Source organism: Nerophis ophidion, linkage group LG22, assembly GCF_033978795.1.
Source record: "Nerophis ophidion isolate RoL-2023_Sa linkage group LG22, RoL_Noph_v1.0, whole genome shotgun sequence".
In the NCBI taxonomy this organism is placed as follows: Eukaryota; Metazoa; Chordata; class Actinopteri; order Syngnathiformes; family Syngnathidae; genus Nerophis; species Nerophis ophidion.
This window is the reverse complement of record NC_084632.1, coordinates 28,209,457-28,234,022: the sequence shown is the minus strand read 5'-3', so window position 1 is coordinate 28,234,022 and position 24,566 is coordinate 28,209,457. Positions and strand designations below refer to the sequence as shown.

The following is a 24,566-nucleotide window of genomic DNA, read 5'->3' as shown; positions in this document are numbered from 1 at the left end:
AGGACTGCTGACATGCAGTTAAATATAACATCAATTCCGGTAATAATATTTTCTCAAAGTTATGATTAATCTACTTGTTGATTTACTCTTAATTTCCGGTTATTTTCTGTTCTAACATAGTTCCATCTCCACTTTTGCTAATATGTAACAAGCATTTGTTCTTCTCTTGGTTGGTGACTTTACATTAATTTTGGCCTATACTACAAATTTTGGTATCGATCCAATTACAAGGGGAGCTATAGGTCATACCAATGCTGACACCGATACATAAAATTTTCAACATCAGCGAATGCTAAACATTCTGATCACAATTCTACTTGGACAAAAACAAAGAACGATCAATCAATTTGTTTAAGTACGACCTGCCATTGGCTCTGATTTAAATCCTTTAGTTATTGCCCTTAAAGCCCTCCTGTATTTACGGACTCATTTCCTAAACAATAACAAAAACAACAAAATATTTTTTGAGAGTAAAAAATACCAATTTAACCACTGTAATATCAACGTGATATTATACTTCTTGGTTCTGTTACTGCTGATATTAGTATCAATTTCCCGACCTTGTTCACATTTACTAGCTCTAGCTTGTGTAGTGTAGCATGTTAGCTATTCCTTGTCTTCATGGGATCATAATAGTAAGAAACCTAGTTCTGTGCTGTACCTTGTGCTAGATAGTCGTCGTCTCCAGAGTGTACTGCGGAGCATACTGACAGGAGCAGAAGAAAGTTCCACCTAAAGGGGACAGAAAGGAAAACACAAATTAGTGTTTGAGTGTTTTGCTTAGCATCCTTGCAAGTATTTTTGTAGACGGACCAAAAGCTATGCAGTACAAACATGTGCGTAAGGTAAGTTAATGATTGGCATTTTGTGTGACACATTGCAAGACAAACCCCTAATGTCATATCATCACTTTCAAGTAGGGCTGGGCGATATGGCCTTTTTTTAATATCTCAATATTTTTAGGCCATATCGCAATACATGATATATACCTCGATATTTTTGCCTTAGCCTTGAATGAACACTTGATACAGATAATCACAGCAGTATGGTGATTCTATGTGTCTACATTAAAACATTCTTGTTCATATTGCAATATTATATGCTAATTTTTAACTTGCATGTAGAAAGGAAAATCACAACTAAGTCAAGTTACCAAAACTGCATTTATTAAACAGTTATTAAGCAGTGGCACAAACATTCATGTCATTTCAAAACAGAAAGTGCAAGATTGTCAGAGACATTTCAAAACAAGCTATTAGTGCACTTGTGTGCATGATGTCACTAAGATGACATATCAAAACAACACTAAATTAAAGTGCACTTTTTGTACAGCGTGCCACTACAATAGTTTAAAACATATAAAGTGCACTTTTGTGCATGATGTCACACAATATATTTCAATAACGGTCAAATAAAAATGAGCTGCATAATAGGAAATCAAATAGTGTTCGTCCTTCGCTATGTGGTAGGTTACTGCGGACATTATCTCCTTCTGTTGTTGACTATTTTTTTCATACGGTGTTGATCTGGAAATGTTTACCTCTGCATTTTGATGGTGTGGGCGGGTGACACCGAATGGAGATGTTGACATGCGGAGTAATCACTCTTCATTCTCTAGCAGATTTTCAAATGATGCTACATATTATCAGTAATGCTACATTTTGTAGCAACGATTTTGCCGCATACTTGACAAATTACGGTTGTCTGTTGGACATATTCCCACTTGCAGCCAAACCACCGCCAGACGATGGACCCCCTGCTGTTTTTGGGGAATTAATTCTTCCATCATTTGTTACCAGATTTGCACCTTCATTCTCTCGTATTACCACTCGCACCACAGCTAACGTTACCCATGCTGCTACCTCTCTGCTCCGCGTGGCGTGTACATATGTGATGTATGTAAAAAGGCGCTCTTGCTGTATGTGGGAAGGAGAGTGATAAGAGCCTGTAGTGTAATGCCAGCAGCTAAAAGCAACTGCGTGAGAATGTATACTCGAATATCACGATATAGTCATTTTCTCTATCGCACAGAGACAAACCTGCGATATATCGAGTATATCGATACATCGCCCAGCCCTACTTTCAAGAATATTTTATATTTTGCTATCTTTAATAGCTTAGATTTCACATAAATATTGTAAAATATTCTTCTAATGAGCATTTCTGTCACGTGCGGGTCGCATTTTAATGCGGGATCGTTCCTCCAACGCAAACATAGACACTCCGGACAACAACGTAAAGGTAAGAATGATTTAATAACAAAACACTGGTACAAAAACAGACGAAAAGAAACGCGTGGCGAAAGCACAGAAGCTAATGCTAACACTAGCACAGGATCAGGTAACAAGAAATTTAGTAATTACCAACGAAACAGTTGCATACCGCAAACAAGGGACCAAGACCGACTGACGGGACGGAAGTAATTAACAAAAACAGGTGTGCGTCTGGAACCCACAGCAGGTGAAATTAATATGTTACCATGGTGACCAAACTGACTCACAAAGGTACACAAACAACAAAGGGAGTCCAAACTAACAGAAAATAACTAAACTAAACATGATCCAGACTACGGATCATGACAGTACCCCCTCCTCAAGGACAGATACCAGATGTCCATAAACAAAAACAAGCAGAGTCAAGAGTCACGGGAGGGCGGAGGGAGGAATTGGCGGTGGGTCGCCAGGTCAAATGTCCCCGAATCCACCGAGGCAAAGTCAAGTGGCGGCGGCGAGTGGAAGGCCACTGCAGCAGGCGAGGCGGGCGACCAGGGAGCGGCCACATCCGTGGCCGACAGGGAGGTGGACGCACTTGGCGTGGCGGACGACCAGGGGGCGGCCACATCCATGGTCGACGTGGAAGTTGGCACGTCGGCGCCGTCGTGTCAGGCGTAGACGCAGCAGAAGACGAGGAGTCAGGCGTGGACGCAGCAGAAGACGAGGAGTCAGGCGTGGACGCAGCAGAAGACGAGGAGTCAGGCGTGGACGCAGCAGAAGACGAGGAGTCAGGCGTGGACGCAGCAGAAGACTTGTCAGGCGTGGACGCAGCAGAAGACTTGTCTGGCGTGGACGCAGCAGAAGACGTGTCAGGCGTGGACGCAGCAGAAGACGTGTCAGGGGTGGACGCAGCAGAAGACCTGTCAGGCGTGGACGCAGCAGAAGACGTGTCAGGCGTGGACGCAGCAGAAGACGTGTCAGGCGTGGACGCAGCAGAAGACGTGTCAGGCGTGGACGCAGCAGAAGACGTGTCTTGGCTTGGTTCTTAGCATGGCGGTGCTTGGCGGCGTGGAGCTGGTACTGGTACTTGTATTTTTCGTGGAGCTGGTTCTGGTACTTGTATTTGTCGTGGAGCTGGTGCTGGTACTTGTATTTGTCGTGGAGCTGGTGCTGGTACTTGTATTTGTCGTGGAGCTGGTGCTGGTACTTGTATTTGTCGTGGAGCTGGTGCTGGTACTTGTATTTGTCGTGGAGCTGGTGCTCGTACTTGTATTTGTCGTGGAGCTGGTGCTCGTACTTGTATTTGTTGTGGTGTTGGTGCTGGTACTTGTATTTGTCGTGGTGCTGGTGCTGGTACTGGTACTTGGCGTGTAGCTGGTGCTGGTATTTGTCGTGGTGCTGGTGCTGGTACTGGTCGTGGAGCTGGTGGAGGCGGCCTAGGAGGAAGTTGCGGCTTGGCTGGGCGCTTTTTGTTGTACTTTTTCCCTCCGCAGCCGGAACATTTTGAGTTATTGATATTTTTGTTAGTTTTGAGGTCAGGTTAGTTATGTTTTGTTTCTCCCGTTTTGGTCCCTTTCCCTTGTCCAAATAAATATTTGTTTCCGAAATCCTTTATCTGTGTCCAGAGTCCTATCCGGGTCGTGACATTAGACTGAATACGACTAAATAAATACATGTGACCAGGGGTTGGAAAGATTCCTGAGGAGTTATTGAGCAAGCCAGCGAAATATAGATAGTTTTTACTGCTATTGCTTTTACTCCGCGTGTGTCAATGCTGTCAATGGTTCCGGCCTGGAAAAGGGTGGAATCCAATTTGCGGGTTGGAGGAAGATATTGCCCCAAGTGGAGGAGTTCAAATACCTAAGAGTCTTGTTCACGAGTGAGGTAAGAGTGGATTGTGAGATAGACAGGCAGATCGGTACAGCGTCTTCAGTAATGCGGACGCTGTATCGATCCGTTGTGGTGAAGAAGGAGCTGAGTCGGAAGGCAAAGCTCTCAATTTACTGGTGGATCTACGTTCCCATTCTGACCTATGGTCATGAGCTTTGGGTTATGACCGAAAGGACAAGATCACGGGTACAAGCGGCCAAAAAGCGTTTCCTCTGCCGGGTGGTGGGGCTCTCTCCCTTTGAGATAGGGTGAGAAGGTCTGTCATCCAGGAGGAGCTCAAAGTAAAGCCGCTGATCCTCCACATCAAGAGGAGCCAGATGAGGTGGTTCGGGCATCTGGTCAGGATGCCACCCGAACGCCTCCCCAGGGAGGTGTTTCGGGCATGTAAGACCGGGAAAGGCCACAGGGAAGACCCAGGACACGTTGGGAAGATTATGTCTCCCGGCTGGCCTGGGAACGCCTTGGGATCCCCCGGGAAGAACTGGAGTAAGTGGCTGGAGAGAGGGAAGTCTGGGCTTCCTTACTTAGGCTGCTGCCCCCGCGACCTGACCTCGAATAACCGGAAGAAAATGGGTGTCAATGCTAGTGCAATCCATTACGAAATTAGATTTTTCTGTATTGAAAATTGAATTCCTCCATTTAAAAACTTTTTTTGTACTAATAAACACATATGTCATTGTACGGTTAATGACTGCACACATAACTGCAAAACCGGCCAAATTCAGGATTAGGTGAAAAAAAAATGTACACAATATAAATGATATTCAGGACAGCACCAATGACCAAACTGTTTTGTCTAGCACGGGGGTCAGCAACCCACGGCTCTAGAGCCGCATGCGTCTCTTTAGCGCCGCCCTAGTGGCTCCCTGGACCTCTTTCAGGGATGTGTGAAAAAGGAAAAAGATGAAGAAAAAAAATATTTTTGGTTTTAACATATTTTCTGTAGGAAAACAAACATGACACAAACCTTCCTAATTGTTAGAAATCCCACTGTTTATGTTTTACATGCTTCACTGATAAGAGTATTTGGCAAGCACCATTTTCTGCTACTAATTTCAGCCATCCTTGAACTCATTGTAGTTTTTTTATATGTACAAATCCTTAAAAGGTGAGCTTTGTTCATTTTATTGTTATGTTGAAGTGCTTATCGGTCGGAGGAGGCAAGACAGTCCGCAGCTGCCTCTTTGACAGGTGCACGATGAACGACTCAAGCTCCGCTCATGTCTACGGTAAGAGCCGACTTATTACCACAATTTTCTCACCAAAACCTGCCGGTTGACATGTGGTCGGGAACAATGTTTGCTTGACCGCTCTGTTCCATAGTAAAGCGTCACCTTCGGGAATGTAAACAAGGAAACACAGGCTGTGTTTGTGTTGCTAAAGGCAGCTGCAATACACCGCTTCCCACCTACATCTTTCTTCTTTGACGTCTCCATTATTAATTGAACAAATTGCAAAAGATTCAGCAACACAGATGTCCAGAATACTGTGTAATTATGCGGTTAAAGCAGACTACTACTTATAGCTGGGATCGGGCTGGAAATAAATGTCCGCTACAATCTGAGACGTCACGCGCACACGTCATCATACCGACGTTTCTAACATGATACCTCGCGCGAAATTTTAAATTGTAATTTAGTAAACTAAAAAGGCCGTATTGGCATGTGTTGCAATGTTAATATTTCATCATTGATATATAAAATATATATAAATGTAAGCAATCGTCACACACACGTCGACCAATAAGAATTTGGCGCGGGATGGTCATGGCAGAAGTGCATTGTGGGTCATGGAATGCTAACTGCTATATGCTATATGCTATATGCTACTGCCGTAGCTATTAAAATGAATGATTTCATCTTTGGCGGTAACTTATAAAAACTGAGAAGGGCTGAACAAAAATGGCACCAAAAAGGAAATCATGTACTGCAGATTACAAGCTGGACGTAGTGAAATATGCAGCAGAAAACAACAAGAAGAAGCGGCACATACCTTTGGAGTTGGCAGAGTTGTTTAGAGGCGACATTGAGGAAGAAGATTTCATCGGATTTATTGATTAAGAGTGACAGATTGTTTGGTAAACGTATAGAATGTTCTATATGTAATAGTTATTTGAATGACTCTTACCATAATATGTTACGTTAACATACCAGGCACCTTCTCAGTTAGTTATTTATGCGTCATATAACGTACACTTATCCAGCCTGTTGTTCACTATTCTTTATTTATTTTAAATTGCCTTTCAAATGTCTATTCTCGGTGTTGGATTTTATCAAATAAATTTCCCCCCAAAATGCGACTTATACTCCAGTGCGACGTATATATGTTTTTTTCCTTCTTTATTATGCATTTTCGGCCCGTGCGACGTATACTCCGGAGCGACTTATAATCCGAAAAATGCGGTACTTATTTTTTCTAGAAACATGTCCAGAAACATCCTGGTGACAATTAGTTAAGTCACATGTCCAAGTTTCCAATCCCACCACACACCAAATCACTTATGGACCATGGAACAAAAATGGTGTGAGGGTAACGTTTCCAGGATTTCCAATGAAATAAGAGCCACATTTTAATATTGCTCTGAAAAAGGGCTTCACATACTACATGGTCTAGCTCCAGCCTATCTTGCCGATTGTATTGTACCATATGTCCGGCAAGAAATCTGCCTTCAAAGGACTCCGGCTTATTAGTGATTCCCAGAGCCCAAAAAAAGTCTGCAGGCTATAGAGCGTTTTACGTTCGGGCTCCAGTACTCTGGAATGCCCTCCCGGTAACAGTTCGAGATGCCACCTCAGTAGAAGCATTTAAGTCTCACCTTAAAACTCATTTGTATACTCCAACATTTAAATACACCCCTTTTTTGGACCAGTTGATCTGCCGTTTCACTGGGGTGAGTTTTTCTTGCCCTTATGTGGGCTTTACCGAGGATGTCGTTGTGGTTTGTGTTGTGGTTTGTGCAGCCCTTTGAGACACTAGTGATTTAGGGCTATATAAATAAACATTGATTGATTGACATGCTTAACCGTGCTTTCATGATGTGCTTCAAAGCGTACTGTGAGACCAAATGTATCACTTTGACAGGCGTCTTCATAGTGGAAGCTTCTGACACAACCTGCAGTGGTTCATGACAACTTTTTGGGATGACAATCGCAAGGTCCAATAAAAATAAAAAAACTTTGGAAGAACGTTGTCTTGCTAGAGAGAGTGCCTTTAGTCACATTTGAGTGTGATAGCTGCTTTATCGTCTCATTTTAATGGAGTTTGTGAAGAAAGTTAGGCCAGCACAGAATGAGGCATGACAGAGCCCCAGACAGGCAGCCATGTATTGTTTTTGACAGAAAACAAGAAGCAGACATTGTTGAATGAGAAATCAAATAAATATCAGAAAATAATATGGAAGTGCAAAACCACACTCTTTGTTATGTAGTTGTGTTATGCAATGTCCGGGAGCACAGACTCACACTGAATGAAAAGGCAGTATTGTAAGAGAAAACAACATTGGAAATAAAATACAATAACTCATCTACTGAAGAAGAATAAAACAGGACATGTCTTTTAGTTGTTTGAACTGACTAAATATAACCAGAGCTCCCTTCTGGGCCGTCAAGTGGGACCATCTGATGCTGAGTCAGATAACTTTTTTTTTTTTTTGACCCACTGTGTCCCTGTTAGAGTGTTTAAAGGACTCCATGAGCCTCAGACATTAAAATGCAGCCCATCTACAATGACATAGGTGTTGCGAAATTAATTGCCTGGCAACCAAATACATTGTTTGCTTACTTTCTGTTAGAGCAGGAATGTAAAACTTGTTTTAATTGAGGGCCACATCACATTTATTGCTGTCCTCAGAGGGCCGCTTGTAACAGTAAATACAGTTTTTTCCGGATTATATAAAGTGCACTGACTTATATGCCGCAGCCACTAAATTTTAGAAGAAAAAAATTAGTTTTCCATATATTAGTCGCACCGGAATTTATATACATTGTGAAATTAGTTATTTACACAAAACAATCTTGTAAATGTTTGTATACATACATTAATTGTTTCAAAACTGTGTCCGTAAAATGACAGTAAAACAGTTACTCAAACAAAGCAGAAGTCATCGTAATGAACCCAATATCTGCAAAAGGTAGCTCTCTAATCAGCTAAACAGATTTAATAACTCCACGGTGAGGTTTTGGTGAAATAACTGAGAAATTTGTGAAACTGAAACAACAATACAAAAACAATGCCATTGTAAGTTAATAATACTAACACTGACAGTCGTACATGTGTTACCATATTAGCTCATGCTAACGTCACACAAGTTTTGATGTATTACGATAGTGTCGAACATGGACTTGGACTTAGGTTGTTTCATCGACGCAGAGGATGATTTGCACGAGCCAGGCATGAATGTAAGTACATGGTGATTTAAAACTAAACAAACAGACTACAACAAAAGGCAAACAAAGGGCGTGCACGAGGGCGGAAAACAAACTTGGCTAATGAAATAAACTAAAGACTAGCATAAATGCTGCAAACTACAAACCTGAAACAAAAACACTTGCACTGTGGCATGAAAAAACTAAACTTGCACTGAGGCATAAATACCAAAACTTACATGGCGTGGTCAAAAAACGAACATCAAGGCATGAAGGTAGTTACATGGAGATGTGGGTAAAGTGGGAAGTTGCCAGACTGACTATCAGGTGACTGTGGCTTAAATACTAGCTGTGATAATTAACCAGCAGGTGTGAAAACTGAGGACCGGGGCGTGACTTGGAGACAAGGTGGAAACTAATGAGTAACTATGGAAACAAAATCAAACCAGGAAGTGCAAAACAGAACTGAGTGTCCAAAAAACAAAACAAAACATGACCAAAACAAAACATAATCCATAGGCGTGACAGATAGCAGATACAATTATGCATGAAAACTGTCCTACTGATATCATACATGGGACGCTTTTGTAAGTATGACTTGTTTTAGATATATTGTAAAACTAACAAACATTGCTTGAGGTGATGAATGAAGAATCCTGCTGTGGATTATTTTACTTTCAGTTCAAAGCAATAAAACAAAAAATAGATTTTCCACCCGCAACACCTGCATTTAGCAAACTCGTCCAAAAAATGGCGCCATAACACAAACAATAACACACCATTTCAATGTGTCTGCTTGTGTTTAATGAAAACTATTTAACACAAAACATTATGGCCGTTAGCAAAGATAAATTTATGAATTAGCTGTTCTGTAGTATAAGCCACAAGATTCAAAGCGTAGGAAAAAGTAGCGGCGGGTAGTCCGGAATTATTGTTAATGTAAATGTATAAGGATTTGCCTCATTAAATAATTACACAATTGCCTATGCAATTGATAATTAGTTTAGTTTATTTATGGACGCCGTAAAAAAAATCTTGGCCCTTTCTCGGTAAGATCTTGGCAATTTTTCCGTGAAATGTGCTGTGTTCTTCACAGCATAATACTGCAAATAGCACCGTTTTTTTTCTTTTGAAATTCTGGCACCCGAGCTGTCAATTTTTTTACAGTAAAATGTGTGGCTGTTGATTTTACGGCGTACTACTGTGAATGAAAAAAACGGTAACACAGTTTTAACTTTTTTTTTTACTGGTAGCTCAGTTGCCATATTTTTTACTGCAAATAAATTTAGTATTATTTTTCCATCCATCCAGCCATCCATTTTCTACCGCTTGTCCATTTTGGGGTCACGGGGGGTGCTGGAGCCTATCTCAGCTGCATTCAGGTTTTCCATTTGTAGTAAAATTATGTGAAAACTACTGAGCATTTTACAGTAAAAGACTGTCAGCTTGGCTGCCAGAATTTTACCGTAAAATCTTTAAATAAATAATAAATAAAATATAAAAAAATAAATAAATATAAAAATATATTTTGTATTATGTTTAATTTGATGGATGACTTGCTTTGGTTAAGCAGATATTTAAATATATATTTAAAAAACATGTTTGGAATATATAATGTATTATGTGTCGCATTATTAGATAATATAAAAGTTTAAAAGATATGAAATTGCATGTATTTTTCTTGTCAAAATGGAAGGAACAAATATATTTAATAAGAAAAGATGAAGTACTTTATTGACCCATATTATTTCCAGGATTCCGCAGGCCATATACACAATGATGTAGATTGCCATATGTGGCCTCTAAGCCATGAGTTTGACACCTGTGCGTTCGAGAGTAATATGAAGGAAAAAAAATCAGTGGCATGTTGTGGTTTTATATCTGTCGTTTGACAACAATAAAAAATAATTGGAACAAAAGCGATATGCCAACCAGTCTTTGCAGAAAGTGGGACAAAGCTCCACAAACAGTGCTCTGTTGACTGAGGGAAATACCACGATGTGGGGAGTGGGTGTCATGTCAAGACTATAAATAATCACAACTTTACATTGAGCCCGCCACGATGAATCCTTACACAGCAACAGTATATTCTGTATTCTTCTCTCCCAAAAATGAGTTCGGAGCCTCAATGATTTAATTCAACTGAGCAGAAGATCCCAGATGCCCAGATCTTTTTTTGGTATTAAATTAAAAACAACACGTCTAATTTGGCAAGACGCTCCTAACATTATTAGTGGGGACAAAGTATAAAAGATTGTTTATTCATCTAAACAACTCAAAAGCATTGAAGCCCAGGTGTAAGAGAGAGTAACGCCAAACAAATGTTTAGGTGAGAAACTTTGCACAAATACAACAGCTCATTCTACTGTTTGACTTTGTTTTTGCAGAAAAGGCATCAATCCAGTAATCAACCTAATCGTGACTAAGAACGGGTCCCAAATTCGGTACTTTTTCTCAATACTGACCGAACTCAGGTATCGATTAACGTAAAATCAAATGATACTGTATTTTGATATCTTTGTTGTTAAGATACTGACTCATTTGTGTACCGTATTTTTCGGACTATAAGCCGCAGAATTTTTCATAGTTTGGCCGGGGGTGCGACATATACTCAGGAGCGACTTATGTGTGAAATTATTAACACATTACCGTAAAATATCAAATAATATCTTTTTTATCTCATTCGCGGAAGAGATGGAGAAAATGTCACCAATCGTCACACACACCTCAACCAATAAGAATTCGGCGAGGGAGGGTCATGGCAGAAGTGCATTGTGGGTCATGGGATGCTAACTGCTATATGCTATATGCTACTGCCATAGCTATTAAAATGGATCATTTCATCGTTGGCGGTAACTTATAAAAACTGAGAAGGGCTGAACAAAAATTGGACCGAAAAGGACATCATGTCCTGCAGATTACAAGCTGGACGTAGTGAAATATGCAGCAGAAAAGGACAAGAGGAAGCGGTGCATACCTTTGGAGTTGACAGAGTTGTTTAGAAGCGACATCGAGGAAGAAGATTTCCTGGGATTTATCGATTAGGAGTGACAGATTGTTTGGAAAACGTATAGCATGTTCTATATGTTATAGTTATTTGAATGACTCTTACCATAATATGTTACGTTAACATACCAGACACGTTCTCAGTTGGTTATTTATGCGTCATATAACGTACACTTATTCAGCTTGTTGTTTACTATTCTTTATTTATTTAAAATTGCCTTTTAAATGTCTATTCTTGGTGTTGGATTTTATCAAATAAATTTCCCCCAAAAATGCGACTTCTATCCCAGTGCGTTGTATGTATGTTTTTCCTTCTTTATTATGCATTTTCGGCCGGTGCGACGTATACTCCGAAGCGACTTATAATCAGAAAAATAAACAATTTTTAACAAGGAATCACCGTGTGTTTGTGTGGCTAAAGGCTAAAGCTTCCCAACTCCATATTTCTACTTTGACTTCTCCATTATTAGTTGAACAATTTGCAAAAGATTCAGCAACGCAGATGTCCAGAATACTGTGTAATTGCGCGATAAAAAGATACGACTTTTAGCCGCACGTGGTGGTGTGCTAGTATGTCCCCTCCAACTCGACACGTCACGCGCATGCGTCATCATACGCATCATCATTCCGCGACGTTATCAACAAGAAACCCTGCGGGAAATTTAAAATTGTAATTTAGTAAACTAAACCGGACGTATTGGCATGTGTTGCAATGTTAATATTTCATCATTGATATATAAACTATCAGACTGCGTGGTCGGTAGTAGTGGGTTTCAGTAGGCCTTTAAAAGCAGGGGTGTCAAACTCATTTTAGATCGGCGGCCACATGGAGAAAACTCTACTGCCAAGTGGGCCGGACTGGTAAAATCACGGCACAATAACTTAAAAATAAAGACAATTTCAGATTTTTTTCTTTGTTTAAAAATAGAACAAGTACTATCTGAAAATATACTAATCATAATGTTGTTGTTGTTTTTTCACACTTACGTGTTGTGATTAATAGTAATTCATCTTTATTTGTGGTTATTTATACTTTCTGAAAAAGTATGAGATAATGTTAAGCAGTCAACTCATTGGTATTAATTTTGAATCTATTAAGATGAAAAAATAATATCAAAATCGAACTACAGGATCTTATTTATGTAGTTTGCTCATTTTCTTCAACTGGTGCACTAACATCATGTGGTTTATATCTTTTTACATACGTATATAGCATAATCTACAAAGATGCAAAGAATTGCTATTGCAACATCTAGTACAGTGGTTCTCAACCTTTTTTTGGGGATGTACCCCCTGTGAACATTTTTTTTAGTTCAAGTACCCCCTAATCAGAACAAAGCATTTTTGGTTGAAAAAAAGAGATGAAGTAAAAGCACTATGTCATCAGTTTCGGATTTATTAAACTGTATAACAGTGTAAAGTATTGCTCATTTGTAGTGGTCTTTCTTGAACTATTTGGAAAAAAAGATATAAAAATAACTAAAAACTTGTTGAAAAATAAACAAGTGATTGAAGTATAAATAAATATTTCTACACATAGAAGTAATCATCAACTTAAGTGCCCTCTTTGGGGATTGTAATAGAGATCCATCTGGATTCATGAACGTCATTCTAAACATTTCTTCACAAAAAAAGAAATATTTAACATCACTATTTATGGAACATATCCACAAAAAAATCAAGCTGTCAACACTGAATATTGCATTGTAGCATTTCTTTTCACAGTTTATGAACTTACATTCATATTTTGTCGAAATATTATTCAATAAATATATTTATAAAGAATTTTTGAATTGTTGCTATTTTTAGAATATTTTTTAAAAAATCTCACGTACCCCTTGGCATACCTTCAAGTACCCCCAGGGGTACGCGTACCCCCATTTGAGAACCACTGATCTAGTGGACATATTTAGAACAGAGTTTATTTCATTCAAAACTTTTGTACACTCATCCCAGTTTGCAGGGTTTTATTCGGCCCGGTTTGACACCCCAAGTTTAGAGTAATACAAAAATAGGCGTTTTAAAGTGTCTAGTATCTATTTTTTGCATTTTGGAAGGGTTGTGGAATTTAAGACATTCCTTTTCAAATGTCAATCCTAATTACTTCTATTGTGAAAGCACTAATTTCAAACATAGATCCTATTTTGCACTCTCCCCTTTGTGTTTGGCTCCTTCTTGAAGATTGGTGACTGGGGTCGAGAGGTCAGTGCAGACCAGAGTAAAGATTGACTTAGTACACAAGACAACGAGCAGACAAAGAGCTGTGAGTAAACTTCCACAAGCTTTTATTGGTTTGCTCTTCTTCCATTGAAGGAGGTAAGGCGGTAAATCACGTATGCTGAAATATCTGGTGATGGGTGAGCAGAGTGCAGGCACCAAATAGTGGGCAAGGTGTGCCACTATGCAGAATTTCTCACAAACCATTGGCCTGCCTGACATCTCATTTTAGGAAAAACTAATGAAAGAATTGCCTAAAAATCGCAATATTTAACAAAATTGACGTAAGTTGAAGTACATTTTAATTTGGACAGTGGATATTTTATACCTGGAGATACAAAATGTGTTAAGTACCACTTTCAAAGTGAGCTAAACACTTCATCATCATACGAAAGGACAAAATATCGATATCGCTATGCATCGTATCGTTTTCTTTCGCTCATGGGCGCGGTACCGATATCGGCCAGCATCAGGTATCGCTGATACTGTAAGTAGGGCTTTTTAATGTGATGTGAATCCTAGTGATCTTGATTGTGTTCTGTTAGCAACTTGAGGGTTCCTGGTTCAATCCCCAGTTTTTGCCATCCTAGCCACGTGAAGTGAAGTGAAGTGAATTATATTTATATAGCACTTTTCTCTAGTGACTCAAAGCACTTTACATCGTGAAACCCAATATCTAAGTTACATTCAAACCAGCGTGGGTGCCACTGGGAGCAGGTGGGTAAAGTGTTTTGCACAAGGACACAACGGCAGTGACTAGGATGGCGGAAGCCGGGATCGAACCTGAAACCCTCAAGTTGCTGGCACGGCCACTCTACCAACCGAGCCGTACCGCTCTATTGTGTGTGAATGTGTGTGAATGGGTGAAGGTGGAAATAGTGTCAAAGCGCTTTGAGAACCTTAAAGGTAGCAAAGTGCTACACAAGTATAACCCATTTAACTTCTACCATTTTAAAACAATTAAATGTGTCCTGGGTATGACGTTAAACTACATGCAGGCATGAGATGGGAGGTTGTGTGTGGGGTTAGTGAGTCCCAACTAAAGTCTATAAAATGCACACAAAGAACCGTTTGCACCTTCTCTTGTGACTGGCGGGCGGTCAGCGCCATAAAGCTGAGCGGGTCCCAGGGTAAATGGGGCGCGGACAACAAACAGGACGGACTAAGTTCAACAGCCCAGTAAGGCAATTAGTCTAGGAGAAGGATCTCTGATATAAAATACCCCTTCTAACCTGCACCAAGCCAGCGTGGAAAGTGTGGGCTAATAACCAGCATGAAAAGTACTCCAAATGGCAGAAACATGCTGAGGCTTTTGTCCAGCAGTGGACTGACAACGGCTGATCAATCAATCAATCAAGGTTTATTTATATAGCCCTAAATCATAAATATCTCAAAGGACTGTACAAATCATTACGACTGCGACATCCTCGGAAGAACCCACAAAAGGGCAAGGAAAACTCACACCCAGTGGGCAGGGAGAATTCACATCCAGTGGGACGCCAGTGACAATGCTGACTATGAGAAACCTTGGAGAGGACCTCAGAAGTGGGCAACCCCCCCCTCTAGGGGACCGAACGCAATGGATGTCGAGCGGGTCTAACATGATACTGTGAAAGTTCAATCCATAGTGGCTCCAACACAGCCGCGAGAGTTCAGTTCAAAGAGGATCCAAGACAGCAGCGAGAGTCTCGTCTACAGGAAACCATCCCAAGCGGAGGCGGATCAGCAGCGTAGAGATGTCCCCAACCGATACACAGGCGAGCGGTCCATCCTGGGTCCCGACGAGCGGTCCAACCTGGGTCTCGATTCTGGACAGCCAGTACTTCATCCATGGTCATCGGACAGGACCCCCTCCACAAGGGAGGGGGGGACATAGGAGAAAAAAGAAAAGAAGCGGCAGATCAACTGGTCTAAAAAGGAGGTATATTTAAAGGCTAGAGTATACAGATGAGTTTTAAGGTGAGACTTAAATGCTTCTACTGAGGTAGCATCTCGAACTGTTACCGGGAGGGCATTCCAGAGTACTGGAGCCCGAATGGAAAACGCTCTATAGCCCGCAGACTTTTTTTGGGCTTTAGGAATCACTGATAAGCCGGAGTCTTTTGAACGCAGATTTCTTGCCGGGACATATGGTACAATACAATCGGCAAGATAGGATGGAGCTAGACCGTGTAGTATTTTATACGTAAGTAGTTAAACCTTAAAGTCACATCTTAAGTGCACAGGGAGCCAGTGCAGGTGAGCCAGTATAGGCATAATATGATCAAACTTTCTTGTTCTTGTCAAAATTCTAGCAGCCGCATTTTGTACCAACTGTAATCTTTTAATGCTGGACATGGGGAGACCCGAAAATAATACGTTACACTAATCGAGGCGAGACATAACAAACGCATGGATAATGATCTCAGCGTCTTTAGTGGACAAAATGGAGCGAATTTTAGCGATATTAAGGAGATGAAAGAAGGCCGTTTTAGTAACGCTTTTAATGTGTGACTCAAAGGAGAGAGTTGGGTCGAATATAATACCCAGATTTTTTACCGAGTCACCTTGTTTTATTATTTGGTTGTCAAATGTTAAAGTTGTATTATTAAATAGAGGTCGGTGTCTAGCTGGACCGATAATCAGTATTTCCGTTTTTTTGGCGTTAAGTTGCAAAAAAATAGCGGACATCCATTGTTTAATTTCATTAAGACACACTTCCAACTGACTACAGTCCGGCGTGTTGGTCAGCTTTAGGGGCATGTAGAGTTGGGTGTCATCAGCATAACAGTGAAAGCTAATACCGTATTTGCGTATGACGTCACCCAGCGGCAGCATGTAGATGCTGAAGAGTGCAGGGCCAAGGACCGAACCCTGGGGAACTCCACACGTTATACTGTTATGGGAGACGCACTGCACTCTGTCAGTAAGATAAGAGTTAAACCAAGACAGTGCTAAGTCTGACATACCAATTCGTGTTTTGATACGCTCTAATAAAATATTATGATCGACGGTATCGAAAGCAGCGCTAAGATCGAGGAGCAGCAACATAGATGACGAATCAGAATCCATCGTTAGCAATAGCTCATTAGTCATTTTTGCGAGGGCTGTCTCAGTAGAGTGATTTGCCCTGAAACCGGATTGAAAGGTTTAACATAGATTGTTGAACGCTATGTGTTCATTTAGCTGTTTTGCAACAATTTTTTCGAGGATTTTCGTAATAAAGGGAAGGTGAGACACCGGTTGGTAGTTTACCATGAGGTCAGGATCGAGGTTAGGTCTTTTAAGGAGAGTGTGAATAACCGCTTTTTTGAATGCTAGGGGAACAGTGCCCGAGGAAAGTGATAGGTTTATAATATTTAGCACTGATGGACCTAATAATACAAAAAGCTCCTTGATAAGTTTCCCAGGAAGGGGGTCAAGTAAACATGTTGGTTTTTTTATTCCATTTATACGTTGTAACAATTCCTCTAATGTTATTTCATCAAGGATGTTCTCCCGAAATGTGTTTGTCTTTCTTGTATGGTGTGGGTTTAGTGTGGCGCATATTTGTAACAGTGTTAAAGTTTTTTATACGGCCACTCTCAGTGTGACTGTATGGCTGTTGACCAAGTATGCGTTGTACTCTCTTAGGTGTGTGTAAAAGCCGCATATATCATGTGACTGGGCCGGCACCTTGTTTGCATGGAGGAAAAATGGTTGTGACGACAGGCTGTAGATGACGCTAAAGGCAGTGCCTTAGACCCCCAATATTGTAGCCCGGGTGGAAATCAGGAGAAATTCGGGGGAATGATTGCCCCGGGAAATTTTTGGGAGGGGCACTGAAATTCTGGAGTCTCCCGGGAAAATCGGGAGAGTTGGCCGGTATGATTATTAGGGGTGTGGGAAAAAATCTATTCGAATACGAATTGCAATTCTCACATTGTGCGATTCAGAATCGATTCTCAATTTTAAAAAAATCGATGTTTTTAATTTATTTATTTATTTATTTTATTTATTTATTTTTTTACTTTTTTTTATCAATCCAACAAACAATACACAGCAATACCATAACAATGCAGTCCAATTCCAAAACCAAACCTGACCCAGCAACACTCAGAACTGCAATAAACAGAGCAATTGAAAGGAGACACAAACACGACACAGAAATGAATATTATCAACAACAGTATCAATATTAGTTATAATTTCAGCATAGCAGTGATTAAAAATCTCTCATTGACATTATCATTAGACATTTATAAAAAATGTTAAAAAAAAGAACAATAGTGTCACAGTGGCTTACACTTGCATCGCATCTCATAAACTTGACAACACACTGTGTCGAATATTTTCACAAAGATAAAATAAGTCATATTTTTGGTTCGTTTAATAGTTAAAACAAATTTACATTATTGCAATCAGTTGATAAAACATTGTCCTTTACAATTATAAAAGTTTTTTTTTTTAAATCTACTACTCTGCTAGCATGTCAGCAGACTGGGATAGATCCCGCTGAAATCCTATGTATTGAATGAATACAGAATCGTTTTGAATCAGAAAAATATCGTTTTTGAATCGAGAATCGCGTTAAATCGAAAAAATCTATATATTATCGAATCGCGACCCCAAGAATTGATATTGAATCGAATCGTGGGACACCCAAAGATTCGCAGCCCTAATGATTATTAATCACCTTTATTACTGCAAATATTGGTAACTTAAGTATCATTATCAAGTAACATTATTACTGGAGGACGAGGACAAACATGTTACACACTGAGTGCAAGCCAGGGGCTAATTTAACCGCTTTAATATAAATAAATATAATTTATAGTTAATACTTGTGATCTGTATATTGCTGTGAGCCGATCTCGCTCACGGATGATCGGTATAGGAAACCGCAGGATAATCCGCTTATTGGAACATCCTTAGTTAAATGTAAACATTTAAAACATATATTTATGAATATTATGGAAAAAGATGAACTGCATTGTTTACCAAACTGCACTGAATACTATACACGATGGGATCTCAACCAAGAATTTTGGCCGTGATCGCAGTACCACTTCTGGCCACATTACTACATATAACACCTTTAACTTCATGGTTTGGTGCAGTGTTTCTCAACCAGAGAGCCTAGAGGGCCACCAAAAAATACCTGTTTTGTCAGCTGTGATCCGTATGAGCCGCAGTGCTAATCAGTTGTAATACACTTTTCCACCACTTGTGGCAGTAAAGACAATTTAAGAAAAAAATGATGGTCTGGAGCTGAAGTCATAGACTTTCTTAAGCGCAAGAAATACAACTTAAGTGGTGAAGCTTTTTTTTTCATTTTCACTTTAATTTTGTTGAAGGTTTAGTTAAGAAACATATATTATTTATTATTAATTACAAAGGGACAATCAGTAGTAAAATGGATGAATGATGGATTGTTAGAATGTATATATTTTGGCACTGCGTAATTGTATGTGAATGTTTTTATGATCTTTTATGAGTCCCTTCTATTGCAGTACATCCATCCATTCATTTTCTACCACTTGTCCCTTTTAAGGGGTCATTTGAGTAGTATTCTTTTTTTTTTAACCAGCCTGACCTTAGTCTTGATAATAAACTTTTTGATTAACACACCCTTTTATATGATTTTTACAAGGTTTATCATGTTAAACTGTTTGTCGGTTAGATACAAATATTGAATACTATTAAATCAAGAGTAAGACTACGAACTCAGTGTTAATATTTGAGTGGGCCATGGGCCCCTCTGTAGTGGAAAAGTTGGGCCCCGAAGGTCAAAAGGGTTAAGAGCCTGTGGTTTAGTGTAATTCTGGGTACCATGATCTGTGTGGCAGCAAACAGCAGATGTTTTTTTTTTTCTATTAGGGACGGCATGGCGCGGTAGGAGAGTTGCTGTGCGAAACCCGAGGGTCCCTGGTTCAATTCCCACCTAGTACCAACCTCGTCACGTCCGTTGTGTCCTTGAGCAAGACATTTCACCCTTGCTCCTGATGGGTGCTGGTTAGCGCCTTGCATGGCAGCTGCCTCCATCAGTGTGTGAATGTGTATGTGAATGGGTAAATGTGGAAGTAGTGTCAAAGCGCTTTGAGTACCTTGAAGGTAGAAAAGCGCTAAGCAAGTATAACCCATTTATTATATGCATCGGTAAAAAGTGCAATTTCAATGTTGATAATGTGTATTCATTAGAAAAAAATGAATGAAAGTTTTGGCAAGTACAACAACTGTTGTTTATGTTAACTTTTTTTTATAGTCTAGAGCAGGAGTACCAGTCACGCGACCCGCGGGTCAATTGCGGCCTGCTAGACATATTTTTGCGGCTCCCACCTTAATATGAAAGTTTAATGTTAGTGCGGCCTGTGAGTTTTGTATGAATGGTGCTTGACAGCGTTGTGTGCGGAGCTGAAGGAATCTACCAACCACGGTGTGGTATGTGGCTCTCGAGTGCCGAACATTGACGTCACTTGTGGGATGCAAGCAGAGAAACCGCCCCACACCCCCTTCAGTTTGCACCAGACAGAGACGATTTTTGTTATTTGGGTGCAAAATGGCTCTTTCAACGTTCTGGGTTGCCTACCCCTGCGTTAGTGAAAAAGCGGCAAATGAGTGAAAGCGACAGAGACGTTGCCATGGAGACGAGGGTTTTTAAATGTGCCTGGCTGCAGTCGCACCGCGACACCTGTCCGTCAGTAATAACAGTCCCCGATAACCTGGTCCAAATCAAACCGTTATCCACCCATCCATTTTCTACCGCTTATTACCTTTTGGGGTAATAAGCATCATAACAATCGGGCGTAAGGCGGTGTACACCCTGGACAAGTCGCTACCTCATCGCAGGGCCAACACAGATAGACAGACAACATTCACACTCACATTCACACACTAGGACCAATTTAGTGTTGCCAATCAACCTATCCCCAGGTGCATGTCTTTGGAGGTGGGAGGAAGCTGGAGTACCCGGAGGGAACCCACGCAGTCACAGGGAGAACGTGCAAACTCCACACAGAAAGATCCTGAGCCTGGGATTGAACCCAAGACAGCAGGACCTTCGTATTGTGAGGCGGACGCACTAACCCAGGGGTGTCAAACTCAAATACAGAGTGGGCCAAAATTTTAAACGGAAGAAACAAATTAACCTTTTAATAGGGACCCAAACAAGTTTTGGATTAAATATTGAACAAGCAAGGCTTATATAACTTTAGTGACATGCAAAATCCAGTTTCAAATAATTAAAATAATAATTTAAAAAATGTCAAAGGCATATAAAATAAAATTTGAATAAAAATGTAATGCCTTTTTTTCTATTTGCAATCTTCTGAGGTAAATATCATTTTTTTTCCACAGGCTAATAATACATTTGAAAATAAAATAACAATAATAAATGAACCAAACATTCAAGCCTTGAAGTAGCAAGAGAAAATGCATGAATAAAACGTTAATTATTGGTCAGTTTGCTGGAAGTTTCCCGGAAGAGTTAGTGCTGCTAGGGGTTCTGGGTATTTGTTCTGTTGTGTTACGGTGCGGATGTTCACCCGAAATGTGTTTGTCATTCTTCTTTGGTGTAAGTTCACAGTGTGGCGCATATTTGTAACAGTGCTAAAGTTGTTTATACGGCCATCCTCAGTGTGACCTGTATGGCTGTTGACCAAATAGGCCTTGCATTCACGTGTGTGTGTGTGTGTGTGTGTGTGTGTGTGTGTGTGTGTGTGTGTGTGTGTGTGTGTGTGTGTGTGTGTGTAAAAGCCACAAATATTATGTAACACGTTGTTAGTATGGAGGAAAAGCGGACGTGACGACAGGTTGTAGAGAACGCTAAAGGCAGTGCCTTAAATGCACGCCCCCAATATAGTTTCCAGGTGGAAATCGGTAAAAATTCAGGAGAATGGTTGCCCCGGGAGATTTTCGGGAGGGGCACTGAACTTTGGGAGTCTACCGGGAAAATTAGGAGGGTTGGGAAGTATGAGTATTAGCGGTGAATGCGGTGTTACAGCGGCACCGACGCTGTATAACACCGGCGGGCCAGCTCTAATGCTAAATTGATATTGCCTCAAAGGCCAAATTAAATTACATGGCGGGCAAGATTTGGCCCGCGGGCCAGAGTTTGACACCCATGCACTAACCCTTCTTCCACCGTGAAGTGGTAGAGGGGTTAGTGCGTCTGCCAAACAAACCGTTATTTGTTTTTTTAATTATTTAATTTGCATTGCCTCACATTTCTTAATCCTCATTTTGTCCATTTATATTTTGATTTTATTTTGTGTTGAAAATAAAAATAAAGACATTCAAAAATATATTTCTTAAGGAATCTTGTCTTGCGGCACAGCCTCACCCAGACTCTGCATCCAGTGGCCCCAAGGTAAATTAAGTTTGAGACCCCTGTTCTATAGGCTATAAAGTGTGTTTTATTCAATGATCGTACAAAATAATCGATAGATCACTTGATTAGTAAAACGATTGATGGCTGTAGCCCTACAACAAACAAAGAGCAACTTCCTGTAAGCAAGCTGAAATGTCTCTGACTATCTACTGCAGAACTTAAAATTACAAAAAAATATTTGTTGTTATATTTATAAAGACTTAAGGCCTACCATAACTCAGGGTCACTATAGCTGCCGGCATGAGTAGTTAACACATGTAGTCACATGGTTGAATCATGATAGCGAAGTGAATACTTTGTGCACATCCAGGCAATTGAGTTTAAGACCCCTGTTCTAAATGCACAGATGATTAGAAGTCTACCTGCAAGCTCCACGACAGCAGCTTGAAAAAAACATTAAAACATGTAAAAACCCACCACGCTAACTTTAAATCGGTCAAAGGAGAAATTGTTTAATTTTTAATTTGTACCACAATAAAACATACATAACTCAGCAAGTCTCAGCATTAGATCTACCAACAGTGTTAATCCACCTGTGTATTGCTAATGGGTCGTGGGACATGCCTAAGCATTGCAGACATGTATGCAACGCTGCATGGTGATGTACTGCAGGCGTGGGGCCTGATCTACTAAAGGTTTGTATGTATTAAAACATGTGCAAACTTGATCTACTAAACTTGTGTGCAGAGAATGGAATCCGTTAAAAGGGATCTATCATGCAAAACCAACTTTTCTTACCCATTATGACCTGTTTTTGTGTATTTGGGATCTGCATCAGTCCCGGAAATGTAAAATCAAACCGTGGAGGCTTGTCAAAGATAGTTAAACATAATTTCTTTATCCTCTTGTTGTGGGGCAGACTGGCACGTACATGCACATGTATCCTTCATTGTTGGCATTTCTAATACAAAGTAGCATGTAGTTCTAACTTATATATGTCAGTACACTCCATATGGAAGCACTAAAACTACAACATAGCTGACGAGGAGAAGAGATAAGAGAGATGTGTAAATAAGACTGTACACCATAAAGAGACAAGGATGGGTTTTAAATGTCGGAAAAAATCATGGTATGATCCCTTTCTGAGCAGAAGGAGCGCAAACCATTTAGCCTTTCTGTTTTTTAAAGTGCAGAATATATGCTAATCATCAGAACACCCACAATACTGGGCGGACAAAATGCAAATATAATTATCTAGCAAGCAGCCTGATTCAACAAGACTGAATTTAAGGCAGGCTTAAATACAGGGAATAATCAAAGAGCAGGTGTGTGTGAGAAACAGAAAGCAGGTGACACAAACGCGTTACTATGGCAATGGAAACCAAACAAGAAGTGCCACCAGGAACTAAGGAAGTCAAATACTAAACAGGCTGTGATAACAAAATAGAAAACCGAACCCAAACCAGAACATGACATGATCCAAATAGCGGATCATGACATCAAGAAAGGATGAGCCAACTGGCAGTTAAAATGGCTGTGAGAAAGGAGGTGATCGTGCTGCAGCCTTCACCATATATGGACTGTCTAAAATAGAAATGTTAGATTTACTGTCTATTCAGCAATATCATTTTATAAATGTATAGCTGCTGGATGACTTGAAGGGGTCATGTTATGATTTTTTTCTACATTTAAAATACTTCCTTGTGGTCTACATAACATGTAATGTTGGTTCTTTGGTCAAAATGTTGCATAGATTATGTTTTACAAACTATCTTCAAGCTGCTTTCTGACCGTCTCTTAAGGATGGGAGGTCTTATTTATGGTAGAATGCAGGCCTCAAATGTTTACTTTTTAAGGTCAAGGCAAGTGTTGCCTTAAAGGAGGGCTCATATTTTAGGGCACCAAAGCAAGTTAGAAGGGCACCAAGCAAACATTTTCTTTCCAGGCAGGGGCTCCAAAGCATGCATGCATACATATACAGTTTTTTTTATTCATTATTAATATAAACTTGTCAGCTTTTTTGTCATTTCATGATGCCTTTATTTCCATTTTTATCTTTTAATATAGGGAAGTATATTTTTCAATTAAGAGTTTGAGCAGAAATATGTCATATAGGAATTAACTCTACACAATAAAAAATTAACAAAATGATGTGTCAAATGGTTTTTAAAGTAATACCTTTGTGACATAAAAAAAAGTAATGTAAAAAAAACGTGGCATTTACTTTTTGATATGAAAATAAAACACAAAGCAGTTTGGCTGATGAAGATAAATTCTAATAAACAAGATGCGTTCTTCTCCAAAGCCCGCTTGTGGTTTCAGTACAACAGTTTGGCCAACAACCAAAAAAAAAAAACAGGAGTGACAGCGTGTTTCCTCACCTCATTAACTCTCAGTCACAGCAGCTGATGGATGTGGTATTGTCAACATGAAAGCGACATCATAATAGTTTTTTCTCCTTCGCTGTATACTTTGTGTGGGGTCAAGTGTCTCCAACATTGTCCATACTTGTCTCCAATCTAACAGCAGTGCGCTCTTAAACACACGGCCGGAAGTGAAGGAACATGACTGTAGAGTCCAAGAAGAGTTA

The 24,566-nt window shown here is 40.1% G+C and overlaps 1 protein-coding gene across 2 annotated transcripts in view; it reads right to left on the bottom strand.

Annotated features, from left to right (window-relative positions):
* Positions 1-24,566, bottom strand: part of LOC133540752 (collagen alpha-1(XXIV) chain) — a 286,309-nt gene that overhangs the window by 241,746 nt on the left and 19,997 nt on the right. For both annotated transcript variants that reach the window (XR_009803719.1, XM_061883645.1), the window contains exon 2: positions 662-732. Coding sequence is in view for 1 of the 2 variants with exons in the window: in XM_061883645.1 (XP_061739629.1) it covers positions 662-732 (71 nt within the window). In the remaining variant the exon portion in view is untranslated. The remainder of the gene's footprint in view (positions 1-661; positions 733-24,566) is intronic.